The sequence below is a fragment of the Aythya marila genome, assembly GCF_965140915.1.
Source record: "Aythya marila genome assembly, chromosome: 20".
NCBI lineage: Eukaryota > Metazoa > Chordata > Aves > Anseriformes > Anatidae > Aythya > Aythya marila.
This window is the reverse complement of record NC_139061.1, coordinates 5,776,326-5,797,530: the sequence shown is the minus strand read 5'-3', so window position 1 is coordinate 5,797,530 and position 21,205 is coordinate 5,776,326. Positions and strand designations below refer to the sequence as shown.

General features: G+C 39.5%; 2 protein-coding genes and 1 long non-coding RNA gene across 5 annotated transcripts; 1 reads left to right on the top strand and 2 right to left on the bottom strand.

Annotated features, from left to right (window-relative positions):
- Window positions 1-1,020: 1,020 nt before the first annotated feature.
- NIPSNAP2 (nipsnap homolog 2) lies at window positions 1,021-15,725 on the bottom strand. The gene is made up of 10 exons (XM_082776164.1): window positions 15,597-15,725; window positions 11,668-11,807; window positions 11,544-11,589; window positions 8,587-8,681; window positions 6,536-6,606; window positions 5,994-6,134; window positions 5,527-5,558; window positions 4,169-4,263; window positions 2,996-3,079; window positions 1,021-2,279 (listed from the first exon to the last, which is right to left on the bottom strand). Exons 1-10 carry the CDS (start codon window positions 15,680-15,682, stop codon window positions 2,215-2,217), a joined length of 855 nt encoding a protein of 284 aa, XP_082632290.1. The 5' UTR covers window positions 15,683-15,725; the 3' UTR covers window positions 1,021-2,214.
- LOC309885838 lies at window positions 3,089-14,968 on the top strand. Its single transcript, XR_014318857.1, has 4 exons — window positions 3,089-3,295; window positions 8,725-11,236; window positions 12,378-12,830; window positions 13,704-14,968. It is a non-coding gene; the product is annotated as an uncharacterized lncRNA (long non-coding RNA).
- A 556-nt stretch (window positions 15,726-16,281) lies between the features above and the next one.
- Window positions 16,282-20,932, bottom strand: MRPS17 (mitochondrial ribosomal protein S17). 3 transcript variants are annotated; one of them, XM_082776167.1, is made up of 4 exons: window positions 20,735-20,932; window positions 20,320-20,412; window positions 20,073-20,219; window positions 16,282-18,887 (listed from the first exon to the last, which is right to left on the bottom strand). In XM_082776167.1, exons 3-4 carry the CDS (start codon window positions 20,193-20,195, stop codon window positions 18,597-18,599), a joined length of 414 nt encoding a protein of 137 aa, XP_082632293.1. In that variant the 5' UTR covers window positions 20,196-20,219; window positions 20,320-20,412; window positions 20,735-20,932; the 3' UTR covers window positions 16,282-18,596. The 3 variants fall into 3 exon arrangements, with proteins under 3 accessions (XP_082632293.1, XP_082632292.1, XP_082632291.1); XM_082776166.1 differs by having other exon boundaries at window positions 20,320-20,932; XM_082776165.1 differs by lacking the exon at window positions 20,320-20,412.
- Window positions 20,933-21,205: the final 273 nt, after the last annotated feature.

Below are 21,205 nucleotides of genomic sequence, written 5' to 3'. Positions count from 1 at the left end.
CTCTCTGATGATGGACAGAGCACAAGTTTGTAGCTCAGAATGACAGGAGGCACATAAAAAATACATTATAACAATACCTGGGATTTAGATCGTAGGTAGCATATAAAGACTGAAGAGATTTGTGACAGCTGGCGTCACCCTGCAGAACATCCAGTTATTCCTTAGAATTTGTATTAATCCAAAATTTCATGGGCCTTCAAATAACAGGAGTTTTGCCCAGCTGTATTTAATTCCTAGTGCTTCTGACTGAAGGCTGGAAACACGGATTGAAACAGAACCCACAAAATCCTTTAACTCCGAGAATATTTTTCACCTTTTGTCTGTGATGAGATGGTTGGTTATGAGGGTCAAGTTACCAGGAGAACTCTCTAGGAACAAGAAATATAGCAGGATACCAGGAGAAATAACAAGGACTGGAAGCTGATGTTATCTTTTTTTTCCCCCTTTTGCACCTAAAGAGTAGTCTCAAAAGTCTGGAAAAGGACACACCAAATGATAGTACTGATCACATAACTGATTTACAAGAAGCAACAGCTAAAATAATGTACATGGCCCATTAACTAAGCCAAGCTGAGAACTTTAAACTAATACAGTACAAAAGTTTACTCAGTAAAAACCCATAATCAGCTGACAACATACACAAGGAAAATATGAAAACAGACAAGAATCAGATCAAATGCTGACTTTGTTCAAGATGAGGGTAAGAGTGCAGTGTATTTTACATGGGAGAAAAAGAAGAAACCACACCTGAAAAATAAGCATATTGTGTGGAGGAAAAAAGAAAAATATTTTGGATTTATCACCATAGCACTTAAAACACTTAACAAAATGGGATGTAATGGAGATACTGTAAATTCATTTTGGAGAGGGACAGCTGAAGACTGGGAAGCTGTCCCTGACACCGGGAAGTGAAACTGGAACCAGTGCTGCCTAACCATGCTGAAATATTCTATGCAGTTATTCAAACGGTTCATCGTAAACACTGCAAGATGAGAGAAAACACAGATGGTGCAATACGTATATGGTGCCAGTATTATGTGAAAATTAAAAGGATTTTATTGACTGATGTTTTTCCTGAAAACTCATTGAAATGTACAAACTGGACATTCAGTAACTGAATTGTACATTCTGTATGTCACACAGATTCTTGCAGCCACTTTGAAGAGAGAATGTTATTTTCACTTACAGGATGTTCACATCATCGCAGACACTAAAAGTGTTGATATACTCTAGTCTAAAAGTGAAACCAAAATAGAACTGGACATAATGGTACACTGCTTTTTGCCAATCCTATTGACTCAACATGCGCCAGTTTCACACATTAAGTACCTACTGTACAGTTAGTGAAACACCTGACCAAGCATATGTCTGAAGTCATGATTGCTTATTAAATAAAACCCCTTTTCCTAGACTTCCAAGTTGTTTGTAGACAAAAATGTACTTAACTCAACTTGTTTCCCTGCAAAATGTTCAGACAACAATGTCTTGTCAGTATCTCTTTGAAAACTGTGGTTCACGCTAAAAAAATGGCTGTAAATAATTTCACAAAATTAATTCCAGATGTAGGTATTTAGAGAAATGTGTAGTTAATTTCAACAGGCTTCGCTGTCCTTGCAAAACAGAATGCCCTGTTCTCTGTCCATAATCTATCACGTGGCAGGTAATATTATCCTCAATTAATAACTGCCTATTTATAAATTTGGAGCTACTTACTGATTTCAGTCCTGCTACAACAGCTAGGTGTACTTCGGAGTTACAGAGACATCACAACTGCCTAAGGGTTTCAGAGCTCCTGTCTTCAGAACTCCCCTATGTGTTTTTTCAACCTGCAGTCATTTTATTGCTACACAAAGGCCACAGCAACTGTTGCTCCCTTTTGTTGCTGGTACTGAACACTGGGCATTTTCTATCCAGCAGGACGTATTAAATACTGTATGCCATATTTAACCTCAGGAACTGTCTCGCAGAGGAACCTGTATGTATCTTTGGACTTTCTTACAGTTAACCAACCCTTTAATGACAGTCCTGTATTTCTTTTTTTCCTGTTACAATCCTAAGAGCAAAACGTCATTAGAATCTGAAGAAAAGAGGTCTCTTTTATAAGCTCAATACAGTACTTTTATATTTCTGACTATGATATACAATGTATACCATAAATTAATTAAGACAAATACTTGTCACTTCATCTATGTAGGCACAAGTAAATCAATGACTTTACTGAAGTGGAGAAATCTTCAACGGTATCATGATTCTGGACTCCATTTCCTGAATAAGGGGCACTGAAAAAAATTGAGACAAGGTTTAATTTCACTAAGAGATCATTAACAGTTCTGCACCAGTTTAAACCGATATTATTGTCTTCAAATTACTCCCCTAGCAAGTGCATGTCAAAGACATCAGTAACCACCAACAATCCTGTAACTGAAGCATAGCTGTTTTGAGAAATGAGTGATTTTTCTTCAATGTAATCTGTCTCCTCCTTTGAAGACAAATATTTCTATTCCGTTTCACCATAATGAAAGTTACCTTATATTTTTCTGGTATGCTTTCTTTGAAATAGATCCTATGAAACTGAAATCTAACATTGTTAGCATACTTTTATGAGTTTTGTTATGAAAGCTATCTTTGATCTCAAAGATCTCCTAGCTTCTATTTCCAAAGTCTAATTTCCCCTTTTAAAGAAATGTATTTAACAAGGCTCCAGTATTTAATGTAATCTGTTGCTCTACAGGGGAGATGTTTGCATGAAAATTGTCGATTAATGTCAGAAAGTTTTAGGAATCATGCAGCGTCTCCAAGTTTGTACAACTGGTTTCAAAACCCACTTCACAGCTTAGTGAAATGTCCCTCCTTTACTTTATGGTAGCAAAACTGACACACAGATGCACTCAAAATACAGATGCCATACTTTTTATCATGACAACGTACTGAAGAATAAAAATGATGGCATGCAGAAAGGTCTGCCTCCAGCATTCCAATGAGGTTAATATGTTACCTGTGTAATAGACTAGTTCATCCCAGCCAGGTTTATGCCATGCAGCATTCCTTATATCTTCTCTCGTTTGCAGATCTTTGTAGGCTAGTGAAGGAAAACAAGCACAAAGCTTAGAAGTAACTCCTTTTCCTTCTACATATAAATAGCTCCCTTAAATGTATTCTAGGGCGTAATTAGGAGACTGCAAATATGAGGAAGGAAAAAATCAGGTGTTCTCCACAAAAAGGAAAACTCCCAAACCAACGCAAACAGAAGGAACTGGGGAAGAAAGAGAAACATGCTCTGCAGATGCTACACCATGTAAGTACTGCATGGTTGGAGTGCTTTGGGTGGTGGTGGGCAAACAGACATCAAATGGTGTTTGGTGAAACATTCACCTCTGACCATAAGTACTTCTATAAAAATTGTCAAAGAGTATTAGAGATGCAGTACCAAAAAAACTAACGTGTGCTGATTTTAAGTTTTTAAGTGTGACCATGGCTATCAATGGCAGCATGAGGAAACCTAAACATGGTGGGGAGAGAGGTCTTAGAAACAGGTAAGGCAAATAATGCAATGGAGTATTGTTCTACGTGGGTGGTGTCAGATTTCTAATGCTGAAATAGAGTGTTCTGAATTGTCAAGATCTGAAGGTAACACTGCATGTTTTCTAAAATAAGTATTAGACAATTAGTTTCTTGAATGCGAAACAATCCTACCTTAAAAAGCACATAAGCATTGGTGGAAACTAACAAACACACAAATAAGCCAAAACACTGTAACGTAGTAATGTAAATCAGTGCTCGACTTTTCCTTCTTTTAGATGTGGTACGTGTGATGCTTGAAACTAAACTGTAAAAATCTGACTTCAGCATGAGTGGGGATGGAGAAGAGAGATGGCAGGACATGGCTTGTCATGTTTATATTACTGAAAGCAAACAAGTAGATAAGAAAAAGCCATGAGAAACTGCTGATGGAAACAGAACAAAGCATGAAATGTTCACTTCTGCTTGTTTCTTTTAAAAGTAAAGTTCCCTACATAAAAATATAGAAAATCAACACAGTTAATGTAAAAGAAAAAACTCAGTAAGACATTCCTTTGCCTTTTGGAAAAACTTTGTCTCCTGGGCAAAGTCAACAGTCTATTAGGGGCTGATTGAGTGAGAAAGAAGCATCCAACATAAACAAGTTTACCCCAAAGGTGATGAACCATATACAGCTGTCCAATTTGTGAGAAAAATCCTCCAACTGCTTCATTATTATCCTGTCGGAAACGAATTGCACGAGCCCTATAGAAGACCAAAAGAGCCTTTAAGAACAACAGAACTGAGTAGGAAATAAATGGTAACTGAAAAGAAAGAACATGTGAAAGGAAGCCCAAATTTTAAACATTTGCAGTACCCTTCAGCAATTAAAAATGACAAAAAAAAAAAAAAAGCTACATTTTTTTCCAGTACTAATTAAAATATGCCTTGTTAGAATGTGTTAAAATTTGAGGCCTATGGTTTTATTACACTGTGTATTAATCAGTCTTTGTTTTCAAAATTAGATCCATTATAATAACTGCTGAATGGTATAAAGTGGCAGGATATTTTTATAGAAGGTTATTCTAAAACTAAACCCTTGGGTTTCAGTCATACCATCTTTGCCACACTCATTTACCACAGATTTTGTGGTTGTGAAATCCAGCTTTTTTATTCACATAGACGTTTGTTTTGCAGCTCTACTATGCAACATTGCATGATTTATTGTGTGAGTAAGATCAATATCTCTTTTAACTACAAATCTGTTGCATGTTATAAACCACATTGGATACCATTGTAGATATGCCTATCTCATAAAAAGTAAATTACTGGAAAATTACTGTAATTAAAAAAATTATATTGATGACAACATGTCTAAAAGTCCAAGTCCTCACCTTTGTCAAAATAATTGAAAATACTCCACATTATTTAACTATCAACCATAAGAACTGCATGGACTTAGTGAATGTAAACTGGAAGAAACGTACACTGGTGTTAAGTAAGACAAAATCAGAGAGACAAGATCGTAAAAGGAGACTGTCTCAAATGCTTTTATAACCTATATATTAAAATATAAATGTGCTGCTCAACAGGTTTTCAAGAAGCAATTTTTTTTAAGATTAGAAAAGCCAAGACTTAGGCCATTTAAACTAAAAATAAGACAACTACTAGTGGTGCTGAAGTTGTGAAACATCAACACAGTGTTAAGGAGTTAACGGCCTCCCTTCACTGAGCAGTGCTTTCTACTAAAAATAAATTATTTCTGCTATATGATATCAAGCTAAAAGGGTTATGTGAAGGAAAGCCAGACCACGGAGCCCACAGAGTTGTTTGCACACAGAATTCCTCTTTCTTTCCTCAAAGGATAAATTGAGGGTCAAAGAACTATTTTACAAGTTGCCTAAGAACAGAAGCAAACCATTAACTGGGTGACTGAAATGTTTTGGTATCATTCTGCCACCTCCACTTCATAACTTTTAAACACACATCTCTCAAGGAGGAAAACAAAAGTGCTATGGCAATACTTACCAGTAATTTCCCCACTCAATCATTGTTCCGGGCTACAAAAACAAAACAGGCTGTTAAAACTGTAGTTTAAAGAAAGCTGCAATATTTAGACAGTTTTCACAACATTTATATATGGAAAACACTATTTATTAACAAAATCTCTTCCTTGAAGTGATAAGCATATTATAATCATCTGTAATTACTCTGTTTACTTACTATATTACTTCTTAAGTAATTTTCCAGAAGCTTCCCTCAAATTAAAACACAGGATTTTCAGCCCTTCATAGAAGACATTAGTATCTTGTTGGAGCTTGCCTTAATTCTGGACCCCACACTTTGAAAGCAACAATGACTCAGCCATCAGCTTTGATAAAAACCAGATTTTTAAGAAGAGGTCTGTTTTCCATCTACATTGTATAAACATGCTTTGAACATTTTACAACAGCATATAGCTTAAAAAAAAAATAAAAAGAAAAATTGAAACTTACTCTAAGTTGATAGGATCTCAGTTCATAAATATTAGGCCCCTCTCTGGGAACAGGTTCATTCCAGAAACTAAACTCCAACAATAGCTGATTCTTGCGAGAGAGAAGCATGTTACCTCTTTCTTTGCGAAACTCCGTGAATTCCTTAAAAACAATATGATCATTATCAAGCTGTATATTATGTTTCAACAACAAAAAGCAGTAAACCATACAGCAGTTTAGATTTTTCAATGCTATCTTGGAGTTCTGTGCATTGAAATCATTTAAATTGTACTGGCATCTAAACTCCCCTGGCATCTTTGAAAACTTCAACTGGCGTATTTACAGAGCACCTGAGAATCTTGAAGTGTTTCATAAAGTATTCAGGTATTAAGAGTCAGTATTTCTGAATCTGAGAATAAACACTCTTCTAAAGCTTTTTCTAAGGCTGTACAGACAGTGATGACATAAAGAAGTAAAAGCAGGTATCTAAGTGAGTGCTGTTTGGCTCTGACCATTCTATGTTCTCTTCTATTAACCATTTCTAACAAATCCATGCGTTTTACCTTATTTTGACGGAGTTTACTCATGACCTCATTGAGAGCTGGATAGCCTCCTTCATACCTCCACAGATGAACTGAAACAGAAAAAAAGGAAGTTTTTTCATGGATGTTGCATGTAAGCTGCAAAGCTTATGGAATATCACAGTATAAAATGCTCTTCATACAACAAAATTATAAGAAAACAGAAGTCATGTAACTGGTTTAAAAGATTTTCATTAAAGAAAGCACTACACAATTGAACGGTTTAAGAATAATAGGATCATCTGTTTTTTTTGAAAGGGGTTCTTTCAGAAAATTCTACAATCTACTCTGAGCATAACAGGAAGATTATTTAAAGAAGTTTTTTGTTGCCATGCTAGTAAAATGTGATGACTTTATGTGACTGTAATTTAAATTGAAATTCAATTTAACAGGCTGATTTAATTCCAGAAACATGTTTTATACCAATTTCACCTAAGAACAACAGATTGGTGGACTTCTTATTTCAGCAAGTTACTTGAGGAAAAAGAGCATGAGACACTTTCAGTAGGATGAAAAATGATGGAAATGTTATTTTTGTGGTAAACATTAGATTAAAAAAGCATACCAGAAGATATCTAAACGTGCTAGAATATTTGGTAGGATTTTCCCCACAGAAACAACTTCAGAACAGGTATTTGCATTTGTTAGTCTTTTCAAAGCATTCTTTCTTTAATTAATCACAACATATGGCTTTAATAAATCATTACTAGATTTATTTACAAACACTTACTATAGCAAGGCAACAATATTTCACCTCAAAGAGTCCCAAAAGCTGTTTCCTCTCCTATATATAAGTCCTGGGCCTTTCCCAGAAGAGTGATCTAGAGGCTAATGTAAGGCACTTCACTATGATAGCAGATTCATCCAGTGTGCCTGCTTCTATTGTCTAGTCCCCAGGGCAATTTGATATATCCAGCTGGTATTAAGACCGCCTGGGCACAAGTACTGAACAAGTCAAAACCCCATAATCTGCTTTACTAGACTGCTAGAACTGCTGCAGTAACATTTTCAAGCCAGGCTATGGATGCAATTACAGATACAGTCTGTGTTAATATATTAAAAAACAACAATGAATGAGACTTGGTTAAGACACTCATTTCAATCATCTTCATTCTCCAATTTCCCTTCAACTTTTAAGAATTGTTTCTCAGACATTGTTTGCTTTATCTACTGCTACTTCCTCACATTTGTGCAGTGCCAATATTGCAATATGCTGTAAATGCTGGAAAATTACTGATGAGTACATGAGCATATTCTTCAATAATTCTTCAATAATGAAGGAGTGTAAATTGATACTAGCACAGCTCTAACCATGGAGCTTCTATGACCTAAGAAGTATCAGCACACCACTTTGTATTTGTGGCTTCCCATTCCTTCAATTTCCCAGAGCCCAGGAAATTTTTCGTTTTTTTTTTTTTTTTTTTTTCTGCATGAGACTCTTTGCAGTTACCTCTGTTGCAGCTCTTCAGTAATTAGTAGTTCAATATATTTTCTATCTGTGTTAGGTGGTATCTTTATACGAATATGAACAGAAATATTTATACTTTCTTCCAGTAAAGGCTGAGCTTATTGTGAGCTTACAATGCAATCCTTTTTTCAGATGGCATGAATGATTTGCATTTCATTATCATACAGCAGTTACAGTATGAAAGTCTGAGTAAAGCTTTTATACTGGCCAATACAAGTTCAACTCTGCCTTTGTGAGCCTTTGGCTTAAGCATTCAGGAACACAACCCGTGCCTGCAAAATATTACTGGAACAAATTTTACAAGGATTTCCCCAAACTGTTAATCTACCCCCTGGAAGACAGGAAAGGATTAACAATAGGACAAATTTTAGGAATTAAAGCTTCACTGTCAAACTCAGCAAGACAAAAAGCAAGCACTGTAAATGTTAATGACTACCGTAACTGATGCACACACATCCTCGCTGCATAGGTTTACTAACAACAGAGATGATTTAAAGAGAAGAAACCTGCCAAGCACACGTTTCACTTGTATGGTTTTACGTTCTGTTGTACTTCTATCTCCTACCAGCCTGATCTTGCTCTCCGTACCACGTGTTCCAAGTCCCCACCAGTGCACATGGGTAGTGTTTTTCTTCATGAATCTTTGGCAGCACCTCTTGACTTGAAAACAAGGAATACAGACACTGTGTTGCATTTCCTTCAGGGAGGCTACAGTTGATATGTATAACAAATCACCCCGCGTTTATCATTATGGTACGAAAAATCACAAGCTCTACGTTTCAGAAGAGAAAGCTGAAATACAAGAATCTGCTACACAAGGGGAAAGATAGCTACCACACTACATAAAATTAAGGTAAGTGTTACCATTTCTTAGTCTGTAAGACAAATGCACAGCATGGTAGGATTCTTGGGATGCAATGAATGATGTGATTATCACCTAACAGGTTATCCAACACATCAGGAAAATAAACATCAGATGTCTCACTTACAGGAAACGCAGCCTAGCTACATGGGTGGTTTGCTTTGGGGAAATGGTTTCTTTATCAAGAGAGGTAGAACACACAATAATAGGCAAGGACAGTCTTTCTCCTGTACCACGTACAAAATTTTAATTCGGTTGACCTGAATGAATAAAAACAAGTATTTTGTTTGATCAAATGAGAACTGGGTTTCATAGAACACAGACTTATTGCCATCTAGGATTTCAGAAAGTAGGTCTAGTCTGAGGCAACTTATCCTTTAAAGCACTTATCCTTTAAAATACTGTGAAACTGCCTAGAAAAAACATCTAACACAAAATTTGTTTGATTTTTTTTCCAGTATCAGTAGTATTTTTTCAAATGTTAAAATGTGACCAACATTAGCATAAGGAAATTAAGTTTTACTGATAGCTAACTTGGTTAAATCAGCTTTTGTCATACTGAACTTTGATGAACAACTCTATTGGTCTGGATGAACTTTGCTTTTTAATATTTTTCCCTGAATAATTACTGCTCTTACCCAGTTTGATTCATGGGCAATGTCTCTGCATGGTATCAAATACTAGCAAGCAGGTTTGTCTTATACTGACAGTCAGAATATGAGAGTCTTCCTCTTGGTTCTACCACTGACTTTCTAGCTGACCTAGAGTGAATCTCATTACTAATTTGTATCTCAATTATTTCTTATTACATAGTGGAAGTAACATGATAGAAAGACTCTCCAAGGATATTTTCAGTCACCATCAGTGCTTCTACAAAGCATAACGAGATCCTAGAAAGGCAGCTTTAAACAGGAATGTTAACTACAATGGTCCTAAAATATATTTTGTTGTGAATTATATCAAAAATACAGAATACCGTATAATTCATAGACTTGAACACTGTCTTTTTCACTTTAAAAAACTTCCCTAGTTCTTCAGAAGGGGTCCTCAACCACAGTGATTCATGAAATACTCTCATAATTGTCTTTGTTACATTATTTCTTTATGAATACATGATTACTAATTCTCATTCCGATTTCATACAGAAAAAAATGATTTTACTTGCTCATGTTTAATTAAGGAAGGAAAGAAGATCAGAAGTTCTTTCATTGTTTTTTACTACTCCATTCTCAAGTTTTCTCCTTTCCTTGAATACTTAAACTATCTTTGGTTTGGAAAGAATAAATCCAACCCCCACATACTTCATCTGACTGTCGTCAGCAGTTTCTTTCTTTGCTATTGTCTCTTTCCTTGAAAATAAAAGCCTCTGCTTTCACTCAACATTTAGGTAGCTCATGAGTGCGGAGAAGTGGTTCCTGGTCTCATATAATTGGACATGTTTATATTAAGCTTTTAAACAGAAAGATGGCTGAATGCTAATTGTGCTTCTCTGTATATACATTTTTTAAACAAAAAGGTTAAAAATACCTTAAGTTTGGAAGTTATTCTAGTGGATTTGTATATTTGTATAGCGAGGAAAATAGGTTTGGGTTATCGAGCCCCATTTCAAAGCTGAACACGGATATGTTGGACAACCTACTTATGGATGTGCAATGAACCCGTAACAGAGTTGAGGACATAAATTAGGAGTTGTGAACTTCCTCACCCTCCAGCCCAGCTGATGTCTCAGCTAATGCACCAGCCTTAAAAAATCGATTGCTGTAGGGTACCATTGTCCTGAGAATGTTTTATTTAACTGACAACATGATCACTGTCAGTGAGAAAGCCCTGCTGGTTCCAAATATGTGAGGCTCACTACGTTCCCAAATTTAAACATTCAGTTCTTTAAAAAGGCAGCTGTTCTGGCTCCAGTGGAGTCATTGTGTAGGCAGAACAAGACTAATATTTGTCTAATTTCATCTTTAAAATGGTAAATTTAACATGTTGCCATTCATGCATTTTATAAAACTGTAGCTTTTTGGAAAACCCACAATATCACTGCTCTCTTTGGAGGATATCATCCCAATGCAAAGGTCCTATCCAAGGATTTGTGCAGCTCTTTAAGAGTAGATCTCAGTAATGTAACTTTGCAGAATAAAGACACAAATGAACTGAGGGAAAATCAAACCCCACATTTTTAAAATCTCCTCAAAGTTACACTTTAATTGAAAACTGGCATGCAGCTTTACTTACCAGCGCTCTATCCCTCTCGTTCCTGTATACAGACAATAACCACCCTCAAACAATTCCTACGTGGCATTTGGAGTTGGGGGCATGCTACCATACCAGGATCTGCTCACGTGGACCAGCAACGGTAAGTTAGACACTCAAGGGAGGGGAGTGAGCTATTCCAACAAACTTCACCTCTGGTTTCACAACAGGGATCACCCTAAGTGGCAGCTCAGGAAAATGATTCCTCCACAGGGGAAGACAGGGGGTGAGCTGAGTCAAGTACCTTTTGCTAGCTTTCTCCAAAAATAGTATGATCTATTCACCCTGAAAGTAAATGCAGAATTTGTCCACCTCCCCTCTAAAAATAATTATCGTATTTGCCAATTTTCAGAACAGCTTGTGACCAAATCAACAAGACTAAAATGTGAAAACATAACGTGCACACTTACCAAAGCTTGTTGTAGGCGTCTAGACATTCTGGTTTTACATTGTGAACTGAAACAACAACATTAGATGAGAAATGCAGGAATGGAACAAAGGAACAGTAATGTTAAATATAGAAATATCACTCACTCTGTAGTTTATACAGACTGCTGGTCTCCCTTTTGGCTAGAAGGTTGGAGTGAGCATCCTTCCTCGGGTCGACTTTGCGAACAAATAGCGATTTTAACCAGCTGTCTTCACGAGGTCTGCTAGCTGAAGATACCAGTCCCCTGCATATTAACAAGGACATTACACCGTCACCGAGCGTGTCTTGAAAATAGCCATAATGCAGGGAAGACAGGCACAATCAAATTTAATACAAACTCATAACATAGTTCCAGCCAGGGCTGTTCCTAAATCTTTCCACTGAGCCACTCACTAGCAAGGTAAAGGCAGTTCTCTCACAAACCATTTTATGTGACTTAGAGCTGAACAGTCAACCATGAGCTATCCACTCATCTATTTTGTAAAGCATGGCAGGGAATGGGTGCATGGCTGCTTTAACTGCCTATTTATCTTCTTTTTAATTGTCTTTGCCCGAGAAGGCTGGGTCTGTCCTGATGTACACAGACAGGAGTGAAAAAGAGCAAAAAGTGCATAAGGAAAGATTTGCACGGTGTAAATAGGAAAGTGAGTGCCATATGCTCCTATGTTTGCTTAAATATAGCTCTGAAAAGTTAACTAATGCATCTGTTGTACTTAACTGCTCCTCTATAATGGGTGGAAGGGGAACCCAAGTTAAAATGTTGTATCTTCTTTCTCATAAGCACTTCCTTTAGTTTCTTTCTTTTTTGATACAGGGCTTCTGCTGAAATACCGAACTATTTATCTGCAACACTAAACAAGTGGCACCACAGGTGAAAATTTAAACCTTTTCCTGTTTCGGAAGTCAACTTCTGACCCTGAATTACTGACTAGGAGACACAGATGATTGGTTTCAATCTTCAGATATAAAGCTGCCTTCCAGTACCAAAACTCTTTGACAATTGTTCAAAGACAAAAAATTAGGGAAGAAAATCTCAACTTCTTTTGGGAAAAACTCTATGAACATGCTAGTCTGTATTACACAAAACCAATTCACACTAGCAGTGTTTTTCAACAATCATCCTTTTAGTGATGTCTGAAATGTCCGATGTCCCAATGTCTGAAAGTAAGCTAACGAACTGGGATGCCCTGTGGAAGTAGAATGGAGGAAAGGAAAAGAAATAAGAACAACCTCAGCTGAAATGACCTTTGATATCAAGAAGTAATCAGTAAGTATTTGATTGTATTTCTTGAAAATGGTGCTTTTTTGACCCAACAAACACAGAAACGCATTCCTGTGCAGCAAATTAAGCCGTCATTCTGCATACAAGCATTGAAAAGGGCATTTCATGATAGGGCTGCTGCCAAAACAAGGGGTGTGCAGTTGCCCAGGGACAGACAGACCTCTGGTCTCTGCTGGGCGAGGAGAGAGGCACAGGCGACTGCACAGTTGTGTGGTTACAGCTACATCAGGTGCCACAGGAACATATTCTGACCCAGCTGATGTCAAATTGGAGAGGGGGTAAAGCCCACCTAATAAATGCATGTTTTTACAGCTCCTGGACAGCAAATAGGGCTCCAGGAGACAGAAGTCCATGGCAGTCCTGCAGTGCTCATTCTTTTATCCCAGGGAGATCTGTGCACTACCCTATTTTCCTCCCCTAGTTATTAAATGGAGTTAGCAAACGTATTTAGAGAGCTCTTCTGTGAGGATTATTGTTTGCAGCATTTTTTGAAGGAAATGTGTAATCATGTTGCTTTGTTGGCTGCTTTATTAGCAGCCACAGTAAGCTGGAGTTATGGGGTTAATACTGACGAGCAAATTCCCTTGGTATTAGGAGAATCTTATTACTTCAGTGTAAAACTGCACCTAAAACTGGAGGTAGTTTCATCTTCTATACAAGGATGAAATGAGTTAATACTTTGTATGAAGTCTTCTACTCAGAAATTGCAAAATTCCTCATCAACAGTGACTAGCAAATCACAACTAGCTATCTAAATACACACTTCACTTACAATTAAGGATAGTAACATCTAAGTTTATTAAAACTGACATCCAGTGTACCAATCTGAGATGCTAAAGCTGTATTTTTAATCACCAGATCCCTCGAGAAGTGCTGCAGTACTGGTGCCAGTCTAGGCCCTGACAAACCAAGCAGCCCTGATGCGATCACTGCTTCACTCGTTTGGGCCACCTGCACCCCAAACTACCTCTAGAAGAGCGAGGGACTAAATTCATGACTTCAACCTGCCAGCTGTGAGCATCAACCACATATTAGTTCAAAACTAATCCACCATCCAAAAGATCTACTTGTAACTAACTTCTTAGCGTTACGCTCCACAGTATTATAAAACTGTTCCAAGTAAAATGGACATTGGATCCAAATCACCTAAACATCACTAATGAAATTGTGAGGAAATGCATAGAATGAGTGTAGACACTATATGGAATTCCAATCACACTTCACTTTTCTTCTTTCAAGTTTTTCAGGGAGCAATATGTATTAAAGAGAGTTTTCATGTGAACTTTTAAGGCACTGCTTGACTTTGCTAGCAAGTGCTTATCGCACGAATGTTATTTATGGTTTCAGATTTCTTGCTACAAAGATCGGGCCGTGAACACAAAAGGAGAACACTGAATAGCTTGCTCATATTATATGAACAGTGCTGGTGAAAATGTTTCCATCCCCCCTAACTTTTGCTTTAGTACACAATATAAACTGGGTAGAGTGGGAGGTAACAGGTCAAATATTTAGATTTTGGAGTAATCAATGTTTGCCTGGAAGAGAAAGAAAAACAGCTTGTCTATAATTGACAGGTTTTGATTTGTGGTCTAGACAGATGTCAAAGTTTATTTGAAATTCTTTTTAAAAAACGTAACCCACGCACATAAAATTTCACAATACACGTTCTCCACAGCTCTCCCCCTTCCTGGTTCAAAAAGCTGTTTGCAGAGCTGATGCATTTAGTCTTGCACAGGGGCTGCTTCTCAGGCTCAGGCCTGAGACAGGAACTTCCCCTGCCTCAGGAGGAAAAATTAGGTGTAGATCCTTCCCAGCTTGGGTGGCTGTCTCCAAGACTTTGGGACCATGTGTGGCTGTTTCCTATACCCAAGGGATGTGTGTCTGAGCATTGTGTGCCTGCACCCTTGTCACCCCACAGATATGCACATGCCTGACCCTTCACACACCAGACGTGGGTGGATGTGCAAACACACCCCAAAACCAATGGGTGTGCGTGTCCTTACACCAGGGGGCTGTATGGGTACACATAGCCCAGCTCCTATGAGAAACAAGGAATCTGTGTGCCCCGATACCCACAGGGTACATACATGTGCCACTGTGCATCATGTAATTAGGGTGCCAGTGTTGTGAGCAGCCACACACGCTGACGCTTGGGGACATGTGGGTGTTGTGTTATGGGGTCAGCTGTGCACCGTGACACTGCAAGCATGGGGTGGCAGCGCACCGTGACCCCAAGGGCCAGCACCACGCGTGGCTGTGCCCCCCAAAACACATCCTGCAGAAGGGCCACACACCCTGCAGCCTGGTGCAAGAGGGATGCGCAGCAGCTTTACACCCTGAGCAATATTGGGGTGTGGGATGCCCAGGCACCCCTGAACCAGCCACCCCAGCGTGTGGGCTGGCTGCGCACCCCACCACGGGGGTGACACTGGGGTGCCGGCTGTCCGCACACCTCGGCGGTGATGTCGGTGAGGTTTGAGCCACGACACAGCCGTGAGCCCCCCGCGGGGGCTGCCTCGCTGCCCGTGACCTTGAGGCTCCCCCCCGAGCGGGCCGCACTCCCCGCCCTACAGCCCCTCAGCCGCCGGGGCGAGCGGGGCGCCATTTCCAGTCAGGAGAGGGGCGGGTGCAGGGAGGGAAGGGATTCCGCGGTGTAGGGCGAGCGGGCTGCGCCCTCTCCCCCTTCATCCCCCCCCATAACCGCCTTCCTCGCCCTTTTCGGGGCTCCCCCTGTCCCCTTTCGGGGCTCACCTGAGGGCCAAGCCGCCGCCGGCCGAGAGGCGAGGCCGGGCGCTGGCTCCCGCCAGGCTCCGCCGCAGCAGCACTCGCGCCGCCATCTTGCTCGGGCCGCCTCAGGGGGGGGTTTTAGGGGGGCTCCGCGGAATTGCAGCTCTAGCGCCAGCCGAAGGGGGGCGCGGGGGTGCTCCGGGCACGCATGCGCTGAGTAGGGGGGGTTTTGGGGACCCCCCTTGGGGTTTTTTTGGGGGTCGGGCTCAAGGCACCCCCGCCGAGTAGCAGAAGGGCAGGGCCGCTGCGGGCTTGCCTCAGTGAGGGGTGAGGCGGTGCTGGTGCAGCTCCCTGCCCCTCCTCAGCCCCCCAAAGTGAAGGCTGCTTCTTTTTCCATTAAACCACAACCATTTGCCTCTTTTCCCATTAAAATACAACCAAAGCATCACTGCTCAGGCACACCATGCTGGTTACATTTGCCCCTTACCTTCCAGGGCTGCTTCCTTGCACACAAATCCCCTCCAAAATACCACTTACCACTGCAAGCTGTCACCACCGAAACCCATGAGGTGTCTCCTCCACCTCACTCAAGAGCCCCTGTCTTCATCGCTTTCATTCCTGACCTTGCAGAAAGTTTTGGCAAGGTAAAGGATGCACTCAAGAAGTAGGGTAATGCCCCATGAAAACCACTTACTAAGAAAGAATCCAGACAGTTTTTCAATCACATGCAAAAACTAGTTTCTTATTCTCCAAATAAATTTTTTGCCAACATGCAGTTAAAATATTTTCTTCGCACCGTTTCAGCTCCAGTAGTGCTTACTTCAGCTAAACCAGTGGTGTGTGCTAATATCAAGTCTCCAAATAACTTTAAATTAAGAATCAACTCTAAATTAGGCAAATATTTAAAGGATGGTTCTGAAAGCAACTAGCCAATTAACAGAGCAAGTTAATGAACAAATTCTTACTTTCTACATAGGACATATAAATGAAGTTTATGCAGCTTCTATTTTTATTTTGCAATTTTTATATCAGCACACCATGAATGTTGGATGGACTAGAACATGCCACGTGCTTTAACATCAGTGAAGTACAAGTGTGGTGCATCTTTAAAGACCAATTTGGGTTAAACTTGTCATCAATCTTTTAATAAAGAAGATTTCAGACTAGGTACATTTAATCATATTTTGATCTGAAAATGTTATGCTCCTGAGCCAGCAAGAATTTAACTGCACGCCACAAAGCTGATAATCTTGTGTGATGCATCAGTTTTACATAAAATTACGTTTACACAGCTACTCAAGAAAAATCACTGGAGATACAGGGAAAGATTTACTTCCACAATCAGCTGCAACTTGTTAACCAAACAGAAAACTTTACTATAAACTCTCTATAGGTACAGGTTTTTACAGCTTTCCTATCTCAAGTAGAGGTCAAAATTCCTTTACTGCCTCCTGTTATGCAATTGAATTGTATCTTCTACTACCCAGAGCCATGTTCTATCCTGCATCTGATTTCCTTCAGTCTGTGCTAGGGATGAAGTTTCACATTGTATATTCACTTGAGCAAGAATCCGAGCCCAGGTTTCCTTCCACTGAGACAAGGGCCGCAGTTAGCCAGCTACAATTACTAATTTACATAAGCTTTAGCCACTTCAACAAACAGATCAAGAATAACCTACAGCCAATATTAATAAACATTTCCTCAAACTGAGGGACCACATTTTTGGTTCATTTTCATAGACAAGTTTGAATCAAGGTGTCTTGGCATCCCACCTTACTGATCCAAGATACAACGTGGTACTTGAGGACTGTCAGTCTACCATCCGAAGAATAGCTGTTCTGAAGTACTGAAGTAAATTTCAGTTTCTTATTCCTCCCAACCCAAATCACTCACTGAATTCAGACTTCGTTAGCAGCTTGGGAGCAGCTGAAATAGACTTATGCAGGTAGAAGAAACTGAAAACTTGAAATTAAAGGGCAAGTGATTTATTCTATTAATGAAATAGAACAGCTGATAGCTTACTAGCATAGGTTACCTGAGTTTGTAAAAAAAAAAAAAAAGTGTAAGTCAAAGGAACTTAGCTCAGAAATACCTTGTTTAGCTTCTAATCTTAAGAAGTGTTTTGATGCAGACACCCCTTTACAGCAACAGAGGGCTGCTGTAACTGCCGCACACTTAGCTCTGTGTTCTGGAAGACAGGACACAAGATCCACAGAAGTTTCCTTAGCAGAATAAAGTGATCTTTAATCTTTAACCTCTATGGGCTTTTAGTTTCATATTAAAGTATTCAGCAAATCAGTATCAGTAACTCTCCCAAAGTTCATTTTTAAAATTATCTTTTCCAATAAGATTAAATCAAAACACCTTTACCTCTTTTGGCTTTGTCATCCCATCAGCTTCTACCTCATGCTGGCATTTCATAGAGGTCCATCTCTCCCAAAACTACATACTCTTTGGACAGGTTACAAAACCAACTCTACTAAGCTCCCTGAAGTTAATATTCTCACTTGACCAGCATTATAATGGCACATGGTTGGATTTTTGTTAGAAGATAACACAGTGTGGTATGAACAAGAGTAAATAAGGACACATGCAGGTAGCTGTTTTAAGTTTCTATACTTCCTTTCAAACACTTTAATAGAATTAGTTTAAGTAAGCCTACAAGCCACAAAAGATTGCCTGAAAGACAGAACAATCAAGTAATATAATGACCCTCCCACCAAACTTAAACAATTATTTTGTCTCAGTACAAAAGGGTCATTCCAAGTGAACAGCTGGCTTTCTGAAACTGCCAAGACTTTGGGCAAAACTACATGCAACAAGAAGTATAACAATTCACATTTTCCATATTTTCATTTGAGAGGCACCTCAAATTTTTAATCTGTAACATATGTTACTAGAAGCAACTATGTTTACTATTTATTTTGACTACAAATTTCACTGAAACAATTAACATAAAGCAACAGGGCCCCAAACATCCCTGACAGAGATGAGCTGAAAAGACCCATTTAAATATTCTCTCCGCTATTTGTCTGATGAACAAACTTTAAGTTCCTGGAGTTTTTCACTTAAATAGTTTGTATCTGCCTCTGTCAGATTTTCTGAATCTGACAGGTTTTCAAGGAATCTGGTTCCTGCACAGGGCTTTCCTGTTATCGGATCTATGACATTTCCAACCTTGAAAACAATTTCAGCCAGTTCGTGTTTCACATGTTTGCTCCTCCGCTCAGGCAAAGCTTTTAGAAGAACAATGTCTCCAACAACACACTGCTGCAACGGGTCATGGGCAAAATAGGTTTTCCGCTTGTTAAAGAACTGTGGAAGGAAAAGAGTAAGTCTTGGCATTAGGTTTCAAGACAGAGCAATTGATAAATTTATTCAATACAAGATGAAATAGATTTCACTAAGAAGCAAAGTCTTGTGAAATTTTTCTCAATATTGAGTTCAGAATGCATTCAGAAATGCAACTGTGCACACTATTTCCCAAAGGTGGCTCAGTATAACCTTCCCATACTCCCTGGTTAGGATGTGATCACCCACTGAACTTCGGGAAAAGGAGATAGGGAAAAAGCCAACTACAAAAAAGTGGTCATAGCCAATACACAAATATAAATATAATAAGTTCTTCACATAACTAGGTTCCTTGTCTTAAGATCACCACTTTCCACCAGCCTCTCTCTAGTTCTGTGAGCTTTTCTTCTCTTTAAGATACTCAACAATTGCTGCAACAAGACAGCTGCCTCAGTTCTTCCAAGCTCAACAACTTTCCTGTTCAGTCTGTACTTCAAGACCTGATATTAATTCTTATACACCCTAGTATTTCTAAAAAACAATCAGCCACGGAATTAAGTTCTTACTCAATTCACTTTTCCCATATAAAAATTCAATATATATTTTGCAGAATTCAGAAGCTTAAGAAGTCAACATATTCTTCTACAGGATAAGAACATTGGATTGCAATATTGGACTCAAGACCCATTGCCTAATTCAAATCTTACCTTCTGGTCACCAAATACAACACCTACATATACCACAGGTTTCCCCATATAAATAAATTCTAATTTTAACCTCCCTATTTGAAATGCAGTGACACAAAGAAAAGCTCTTATAGCACATCATATACAAATATTAAATATGCTTATAATTATATATACAAAAAATTACTACAGGATCTATTGGAAAAGTGACTAATATCAAGTTTAAAAACAAAGCATATTCCAAATCAACAGTAAAAAAATAAACTTAAGTGTGAACCAGGAAAACCTGCATTCCGAACACAGATAAAGTACTTCAAGAAAGCATTTAGCAGATGAGCTGAATGGGAAATAACCTGACAGAACACACTGCTCTCTGCTTGTCACCCTTTGTAGTCAACTTCATAGACAAATCATTATGCAAGTCCCTTAAAGAGATTAAAAGCTCCAGGAGTCATATTAACAAAACATTCTTCTATACAGTACAATAATCACAGGGCAAGACAAGTTGTTAACCAGCTTTTACCTTTAGTAAGTAAGGATCTAGCACGAGCCTTGTCACTCTCACTTTGGCAGTCTTCTGCATTTTGGTTCCTATGACTTTCCCTACTATCCATTTTGCATGGACAGCTCCACGTGGTACAGACATTGTTTGGTTACGGTCATCCAGTGCCTGGCAACAAGCAAGCAAACATGTTATTTTAACAAGAAAAAAAAAAAACTAGTTCCAAAGCAACAGCAAATTCCTTTGAATCATGCTGACTGCTACATACTTGAGAAAGAAATGCGTAGCCATGGAAATTATGAACTTAACTCATACTTCAGCAGCTGTTTTTGCTGGAAGAGTTCATGAGGTTGGTGTATACCTAGAGTTAACCCAAGCAGAAAGCAGTCTGTAACTGCTGCTCAGAAAGTCATTTGCTTGTGCATACCTCATGACTTTTTGTTAACTAAACTTATAGTAATAAAGTTCTTCAAATTCCATGAGATAGCCAAAAGCTGCCTCACCTACAACAACCATAATCATTTTGAGTGAGTTCATTCCTGTAAAGAACTGTACTCCACTACTTTATTAGCTTCGTTTCAATAAGGATGGCTTTCTGCACCACCCTTACAAGAATCACAAGCAAGTTAATGGAGGACATTAAAAGGTTTGAACCAGTACTAGAACTGCTGGATACTAATTACCTGTTTCTCTCTCAGCTGGCTATGCATTGCTAACCACTACTGACACCTGCTGAATTCTCAAGTTCTCCCTTTTGCACCATTACACACCAGACTCACTTAAACACCCCTGACCACCAAAAGCAGCACTTTATCCCCCCCATAGGGCCCATACAGAGCACAAAACACCTCATGCAGTCAAGTCTGAGGGGGCTTTTACTATCTTCGACTAAGCTGTGTGCCCCTCAGGCCCCCCTCAGGCCCCCCTCAGGCCCCCCTCAGGCCCCCCTCAGGCCCCCCTCAGGCCCCCCTCAGGCCCCCCTCAGGCCCCCCTCAGGCCCCCCTCAGGCCCCCCTCAGGCCCCCCTCAGGCCCCCCTCAGGCCCCCCTCAGGCCCCCCTCAGGCCCCCCTCAGGCCCCGCCGCCACCGCCGCCGCCTCACCGGCCTTAAGGGAAGGGATGCGGAAGGGGCGGGGCCGCGGCCGGAAGAGCCGCG

Excerpts from the sequence above, each read along its gene's own strand:
- NIPSNAP2 (XM_082776164.1), bottom strand. The coding sequence starts at position 15,682 with ATGGCGGCGCGAGTGCTGCTGCGGCGGAGCCTGGCGGGAGCCAGCGCC. Across the intron at positions 5,559-5,993 it reads TGAGATCCTATCAACTTAGA|CCCGGAACAATGATTGAGTG; the intron begins GTAAGTTTCAAT and ends TTGTTTTTGTAG. Across the intron at positions 3,080-4,168 it reads TATGGTTCATCACCTTTGGG|CCTACAAAGATCTGCAAACG; the intron begins GTAAACTTGTTT and ends TTCCTTCACTAG.
- MRPS17 (XM_082776165.1), bottom strand. The coding sequence starts at position 20,761 with ATGCATAGCCAGCTGAGAGAGAAACAG. Across the intron at positions 20,220-20,734 it reads GCCAGCTGAGAGAGAAACAG|GCACTGGATGACCGTAACCA; the intron begins GTAATTAGTATC and ends GCTTGTTGCCAG. Across the intron at positions 18,888-20,072 it reads TAGATCCTTACTTACTAAAG|TTCTTTAACAAGCGGAAAAC; the intron begins GTAAAAGCTGGT and ends TTCCTTCCACAG.